A 7,940-nucleotide genomic window follows, 5' to 3' on the forward strand; every position below is an offset into this window, starting at 1 on the left:
CCACATCGCACACGCATACCGACAAAACCTTGACGGCCACTCAGAAGCAACCGAAATCTCGGGGCCCATGTTTTCCGTGGAATGGCAACAGTAGCTACCGGCCCTGTTTGTACTACACCTTTACATAATGGGCCCACCCGTTTGCGCCAATCCTGAAAGACAGCGAAGGTGGAGCTCGAATCACACCAGAAGGATCCTTCCAGCAGTCGCTTATGTACAACCGTATTTCAGCTAACTTTTGCGTGCTTTTCACACATTTCATTAGAAAAAAGATAACGTTTTTGTCCATGGCGATAGAATTTGCCGTGGCTGGGTCGTTTCCAGCACACCGCAATGGCTTCCGACCCACGATTTTCGGACCTAGTGGGGCAAAAAAAAGGAACCCAATAGTAGTAGTAGTAGTGGGTGACTTTTTCTGCTCTTTTCATTGCGACATCAGTTCTATTAAACATTCACACCAGTTTCTGTCTGGTTTTTGTGCGTTTGTGAGAAAGTTGATGGAAATTACATTACCGGCTAGACGGCGAGTTTAATGGAAAAGTGGACTTTATTTAAACGTCACACGAATGGGTAAAAAATACATCAGAAAAACAGGTTAATTTTAGCATTCGTGTATTTTTCTCCCGTTCTCTGCAAGCTAATAGTGATGTGTACCTCGTGCTATCGGGCGGGAAATGTCACCTTCTACGTTCTTTGCGATAGATGAAGGTGATGAAACTTTCATCGAGCTGAAACATGAATATGAGGGAAACAAAAGAAGCTTTGTGTGTTGAAACAATGGGGCGATCTATTTTAAACATGTTGATGTATCAACAAGCTTCGTGCTATATAGTTGGACAACGCTTTTCTTTCCTGATTTTGCTGTCGTAATAATATTTATAAATGTATTTTTTATCAATTTGTACTTGTTTCTTCATATACTTTTTATCCTTCCACCTATGAAGCTGTAAGGGATGCAAAATAGATAAGTTTTTAACAAAAATAGTAACAAATGAGATTTTTAGAGATTCATGCTAAAGATTTGGGCCGGTCTGGTGGTACAGTCGTCAACTCGTACGACTTAACAACATGCCCGTCATAAGTTCAAGCCCCGAATGGAACGTGACCCCATATGTAGGATGAACTATCCTGCTATGGTAATAAATAAGTCACTGAAAGTCGACCCCAGTAGTGGTACAGGAAGCCCTTGACCGACAACGGTTGCAGTGCCGAAGAAGAAGAAGATATCAAAGATTTAACATACATTAAAATTTCTGACAAAACCAATCAAATATTTTGCTTTAAATAATAGCTAAACGTTTGTTCTAACTGCTTTATTAGTGTATTATTCAGCAATTTATTACAGCAAGCTTAAGTTAAGATGAAGGTTATCTAACTTCTACGGTGCAAAGACGCCGGCTTATACTGGATGTCGAGACTTCTCAGTACTAAACAGCTGAATAATTAGTCATCTTGTTAAAGGAAAACGATCCAGTTATGAACAAATTCTATCCGGCATTGTAGAATCCAAAGCATCTGAAGAATAGACCACTCGGCCATCATCATCTTGACGATCTAACTTCACATTTGACATAAAAACAAATAAACCTTTTTTCTCTAAAGTGATGTGAATAAACATGAAGAATTTCCTGATTTCATTACAAAAAGGTAACGGTTCAACATTTATAACTTCCTACTTTATTTTATTAACATTTTGGTCCAATTTGCCAAACCTGTTTACTAACGAAAACAGGTTGCAAATATTAATGAAGACCTACGGAAAATAACACTTTTTACACTAACATCAACCTTCTAAGAGAGACTAGAAGGACGTGCTAACCTACTGTAGCAACATTACCTACAGCAGCATGTCCCGGCCTCATGTTAGTGCCTCCAGGTAACATAGAACCAGAGCCAGGCATCATTGAAGGTCCCGATATAACAGAGCCGGACGGTGGAGGGGCACTTCCAAAACCTGGCAAAGGAGAACCACTTTGTGAATAGCCAGGACTACCAACCGGATACACAGCAACCCCTCCGGTGGCCATATCTTGCATGTTGGGAGTGTGTGACAAACTGGAACCACCCGGGAAGGACGCTGTGCCAGTGTAAGGATTGCTGGCAGCTACTGGCGGTACCACTGCAGTACCCATTGATGCGGCACCTGTAGCTACTGCTAACGGGTTATTCATAACGCCAGCCATATCTGGTACCGGTAGGGCACCGGGCTGAACTGGCAAGCTTGATACAGGAAGCGGAATCAGTCCTGCTTGAATGAAAGCTGCCGAAGAGGGAAACAAATTTTATTAATTTAACTAACGTATCACATTCTTACACTACGCTTCTCGTTCTACCATACTTACGCAACAGCATCATTAAAAGACGTACAGCTTCCACTAGAGTATTCGGCTGTGCGCCGAGTGTACGCTTGTGCTTCATCCCTGTGCGCGTATCAGCCAGCATCTGCCTCACGATCGTTTGCCACGTTTTCGCCACATGCTTCTCGATCACCTGTACCGGTGTGGCAATCGTTTCTTCCTGCTCCCGGTCCACCTGGATCAAATCGTTCGGCAGCAGCTCGACGGTGGCCACACGTTCCACCGAGTTGACCGACGGCTCCACAGCCGGAATAACGTCCAAAAGCAGCACCACGGTCACAAACAGTACTGCAGCGTATGATCGCACCATCGCTACAACACAACACACGGCTTGGGAGTGGCTGAAAGACTACACTTACTCGCCTCACACGAGATAGCTTACTCACCGACCGCCGCTACCGTATGACCCATGCTGGACACATTTGAACTGTCTACTGAAACGTGCCGCGGCGTGCGTTTGCGGCTTAAGTAAGCTGCTTTTTTATCGGAAAGGGCGTGCGCGACCGTAGCTCCAAACAGACGGGTAAACAATTTCATCGGGCACAAGCACGCGGTGGATCTACTGCATCCTCTGCGGGTTTCCGTATCAGAAGTAGGTTTTGTCCTACCTTTTACTATGCCTGCAAGCTTTGACTCACGTGCAAAACGTGCTATCGAGGGGCTGTGTTTTTCCTGTCTCACATTGCCGGCATTGCCAGCCAAAAACATTTCACGATAGAAGCGTCGTGCGTTATCGATTCTTGGTCGCTTAATGAAAGTAACGGTAGTCTAGCTTACGTTGGAACGGCATGTTCTACATCGTGTAACAGTACGCGTCGTTCTGGGGGGATGTTTTGTACTACAGCGCAACACACCAAACACTACTATCAATCATAGTACATCGCAGCGCACAACAAACCGCTTCGTTCTAATAAAGGCATACCCAATTCTCTTTCGAACGTTATCAGTGTGCCACACTCGATTAAATACTGCGTGTCCACCTTTTTTTTAACGTTCTTATGCTCTTCGCTTTGCAAGACACGCTCGTCGCTTCTGGCTCTATTTCATCCATTCCAATCTATATTTGCCCCCTTCCCATTTCCCCATTCACCGTTCCAGTCGATCGCAAACCGACACGCGGCCAAGGCATTCGTGATTCGTGGCATCCCTTTGACGTCCCAATCTGCAAGCAGCAGCGTTGGTGCCAACTTATTGCCACTTCACTCCACAACCCTCGTTATTCTCCTCAAACATCATCACACAAACACAGGAGACTCACACACACACACGCAGTAGAGTAATATCTCTCTTCATTTTTTCTCTTTCTCCGACCACGTGACCAAAAAGGGAAACCATCATGCGTCATCCTTTCTTTTTTTTCGTCCCCGCCAAAAGTCGCTGCCAACGATTGAATGAACCCTACACACGAGGCCGGCGATGTTGATGGTTTGATTCGGCCTGGAACAAGCGGACTAGGATGTTGACAACACATTGCTCGAATCTTTTCCATCGGTCACGGCGGAAGTTAATAAAGTCGTTCAAACAGTCACTTAACCAGTGTTAACTCTCGCATCCAAGGGGAATGTGATGAGAATGTCGATAGAGGGAAATGAGTGGTAGCAAGAGCTATTGGTACGCTCTTGAAGGTATTAAACAGCGGCAGGACGTTCTCATAGTTTTAGGCTTGTTGCTGGTATAGCAACCCCTTCGAATACTATTTACGTGCTAACGATTAAAGCGCATTTTGTAAGAATGTTTTGATACACCTTCTTCAATACGTTGTCATAGAGCTCCCGGGATGTTTTCCCGGGCACAGGCGAAAGTGCATTGCTGAAGCTCGTTGGACCATATCATCGCTTCCATAGTAACTTAACATGGAGTTAAGTAGGCGGAAAAAAGTATTTTTGCATTTGCTTGCGATGACGCAATAACTAGCGCAAACAGAATACAAGAAAGAGGTTTACAAATGAAGAAAAATGTGCATATCAGACTTTTAAAATGTGCTGTAAGTAGAGAGGACTATGGAACACATCCTAAGTACACCAAAAATCATCAAGTAACGCCAAGACTCAAACAATAATAAAGAAATATTACATATATTGAAGAAGATATTTATCTTATACCACACTGATTTGGCTCATACAATTCCTAAAGAAATAATGAGTACATAGCAGCCGATTGTATACCGATTTTCTATGCTTTTTATTAAATATTTGTGACATCGAACATCTAAAAACAGTCTGATGGCTAGATATCATGCATTTACACTTGTTTTATGAATTTAATTAACTCAATTCGTTGTAACAAGCTCTAGACGTACCTAGTATTCATCTTTTATACATTTTATACGTTCTATGTAAAACTTACGACAAAAATTTCAAGAATTCGCTCGTTATGCTTCATCTAAACTTCTTCTACAGATTGCTTCCATACTCGGAAGCCCACACCACTCCCGCGCGCAATCACTGCCAGCCAACTCCTTCGCATTCTAATGGCTTCTAATTTCTTTTCCAGTGAATCTTATATTTGCATGTCTTATGTAACTATACTCCGATTGGAATGCACTCACAAGAATTGTACCCACTCGTGTCTCGGCCATCATTTCTAGACACTGACGGATGCGCATTGGAACACAGCGCCAGCAGCTGCTGCAACAGCCTTGAAATTCTACAAAATACACCCAATATTTGCAATTCCCGCTGTCGCTGTCGGAATCACATTTTAATGACCTGCGAACTAATTTACAGCAGCACAATCTCACTCATACCCACATGGTCGAATCCTGTGAAAAAGTCCACCCACCGTTGCACCGCACCGCCGTTCTCAACGACCGGTGCTGTCGCAGCTACTACACCAACACTGCTCGTCTAAACTCCGCCTACTCCGGTGAGATTCTATGTACTGCCCGAACGCAATTGTTACGTTCGCATCAGTTGCCCCAGAAATGGCCCCCCATTCGGGTTGATATGGATACATTCTGGGTACCATTTTCGGTTGCCATGCTGGGTTGCCCGAGCGCCGAGCAAAGATGGAAAGCGTCGACAACGCAACGCAGGCCAAAAGGAACCAACAAGAACACCACGAAGTGGAGCGTTTGCGTACAGCAAGAACGTTTTTCGAATTGCGCCATACTGCGTGCTGCTTTTCTTGCTGGGTTTGGGAAAATTATCGTTCTGGGTTTCGTGTATCGATTTTCTTGGGCAGTCGTGGTTTGGCAAGCTTTTTGCCATTTCTTTTGGTGAGGGCTTTAGAAAGAGGGTCTTTTGAAACCCTTCATTTCGTTTCAAATGTTTTCCTCTGCTGGAGTGAGTGGGATTCGCTTTTCGATTACACAACACTCTCGCAGAAGTGTTGGTAGTTTTGTTTTTAAATGCCTTTGTTACGTTTTCTTTAGAACGCTTTGTGGAGCTGTATTTTAACTACAAGATGAAATTTAATTTGTACACTAGCATCAACACTACGCACCATTGAGTAGACTAGCAATAATGAACGAATTGTCGTTTTCTTTATGATTATTGCAGGAACTTTCCATGCGTGAGGAATAAATCAAAGCTGTACGTGTTTATGATGCAGAGCTGCTTGAATATTTTAATCAACAGACAGCTATCTGATTTATGTCACCTTACCACACATTTTATGATAGTAATTTTATGCTAAATACATTCATTATATTGACAAGTACGGCTAGGTGGCTACAGTTCTATGTGCATCAAATGAATCATATTCACATGAAACATTATATGAAACAGACAACGAATGAACCAATTGCAAATTAATTGTGCAATACCTCAATATAGGAAGGAGAAACCTATGTGAAAATTCCTTGTCAGAAAACCTATGTGAATAATACTTTTCAGGTAAATTATAATCATCGTCCTTTGATGGCAATTATCAGTTATAATTGTTCACAAAAAGTATAATGCCAAAGTAAAAAAACATCAAAAACATATAAATACTACATCAATTCACATTTTTTGTAGTCTCAAAATACAGGAGAATCACGAAAGCTTAAACAACAGCTACAAACATGCACACTAACCCTGCTTTAGGGGTGCAGTACGCTTTTATATCAACGAAAGCTTAATTTTATGGCAACCGTGTAGCGTTACGCGGGTCTGTGTCTTAGCTAAATGTTACACTAAGCGTTACACCCTAGCGTTAATTTGTTGTATATTGAATTCTTGATTGCAGTTTAGAGGAAATATTTTTCGTGTATGTTTTGATACCATTTTGTTTACATTTTTTCAATGCAATAAAGTGTTCGTGCCTTTCTTAAAATGTTAAATAAAGATGAAAATACACAACTCTCTTGTATGCGGCAACACATATCCAAGTAACCGTAGACAGTCCACTTTCATCAAAACACGTTCGCGTTTTAGTTCGCGCTGCAAAACAGTCGGTCTCCTGTTTTGTTGTTTGTATTTTCAAAATTTATCAACAGTGATTTCTTTTTTTTATCTCCCAACCGTAATAAACTTCCCAATGTTGGTGTTCAACTATCCATAAACACAAACACAAGCTATGAGTGGAAACGGTGTCAACTTGCACGATTTGCGGTTGAAACTTTTCGGCCCAACGCTGGACGATTCCGTGCTCTACGGAGTGGATCGCATGATTGACTGCTTTCGAAGGTGCAAAGATACGCCCAGAGTGCCGGTCCGGAGTGCCAGCTTCTACCGGTCCTGTGAAACTTTACCCCCGCTCGAGCCGAACACTCCCTCCCCTTCAACCTTCGAACCACCAGCAGCGAAGCTATCGCCCGACGAGATGGGTAAGACGCAGTGCGGGGCAATGTTTTATCATCCAGCGATCCGGCGTACTATTATTTAAGAGCTTCTCCTCCCCACCCCCTTTTCGTGTTCGTCCTAGATCTTATCATTGACGCAATTGTTCAGTCTCGCCGGCAGAACGGTCAACGGTATGCGCGGAAGGTGAACGCAGCACCGGCCCGGAGAGTCAAATCGTCGGAGCCGCGACTACGCGAAACCCGGTGGGCCCTGGCGCGCATCAACGAGTTTGACGATGGTGGCAAAACTTACGAAATTATGAAGCCACTAGACGGGAGCAGACTGCCAACGGGGACGTCGGTGTCGATGGATACGGAAATTGTTTTCGCCCTGCTGCAAAACGGCACCACACTCACGTACCGCATCCAGCCAGGGGAATCGTTGGACCGAGCACGATGAAGAAGAGCAGAGAGTCGCTGATTGTGCGTATTTTATTTTGTACCATTTTTTTTGCTTCTATATTGTTGCTTTTGTCTCACACACTTACTCAAAAACAGGCAAGCCAAGCAATCAAAGTACAAATTGTGTAGATACTGCTTCACCGCTTTTTGTGTGTCCCAGACCTCACTGTTTCAACTTCAACTCGGTAGGTTCTTTTTTGTCCTATGTGAGCGGGTCTGATCCTTCACGATCAACCAAACGCCAGCAAATGGGATGAAAATGATAACAACATTCAAAACCCAGTCGTGCGCAATAGACAAGCAGACAGTGAAATGGGTTGTTGCCGAGGCATCCTGTCGATGATGTTGGTTCCAAAACGTCCAAACTGGAAACTTACTAACTTACTCCTCTCATCCCTTCCACACACACACACACA

General features: G+C 43.4%; 2 protein-coding genes across 3 annotated transcripts; one reads left to right on the forward strand and one right to left on the reverse strand.

Moving 5' to 3' along the window:
* Positions 1-1,654: 1,654 nt before the first annotated feature.
* Positions 1,655-3,642, reverse strand: LOC3291627 (uncharacterized). The gene is made up of 3 exons (XM_061654390.1): positions 2,744-3,642; positions 2,343-2,669; positions 1,655-2,260 (listed from the first exon to the last, which is right to left on the reverse strand). The coding sequence occupies exons 1-3, from the start codon at positions 3,063-3,065 to the stop codon at positions 1,815-1,817; spliced, it is 1,095 nt and encodes a 364-aa protein (XP_061510374.1). The 5' UTR covers positions 3,066-3,642; the 3' UTR covers positions 1,655-1,814.
* A 3,172-nt stretch (positions 3,643-6,814) lies between these two features.
* Positions 6,815-7,940, forward strand: LOC133392802 (uncharacterized). 2 transcript variants are annotated; one of them, XM_061654393.1, is made up of 3 exons: positions 6,815-7,107; positions 7,206-7,545; positions 7,621-7,940. In XM_061654393.1, the coding sequence occupies exons 1-2, from the start codon at positions 6,858-6,860 to the stop codon at positions 7,520-7,522; spliced, it is 567 nt and encodes a 188-aa protein (XP_061510377.1). In that variant the 5' UTR covers positions 6,815-6,857; the 3' UTR covers positions 7,523-7,545; positions 7,621-7,940. The 2 variants fall into 2 exon arrangements, with proteins under 2 accessions (XP_061510377.1, XP_061510376.1); XM_061654392.1 differs by having other exon boundaries at positions 7,206-7,638.

Source organism: Anopheles gambiae, chromosome 3 (genome assembly GCF_943734735.2).
Source record: "Anopheles gambiae chromosome 3, idAnoGambNW_F1_1, whole genome shotgun sequence".
In the NCBI taxonomy this organism is placed as follows: domain Eukaryota; kingdom Metazoa; phylum Arthropoda; class Insecta; order Diptera; family Culicidae; genus Anopheles; species Anopheles gambiae.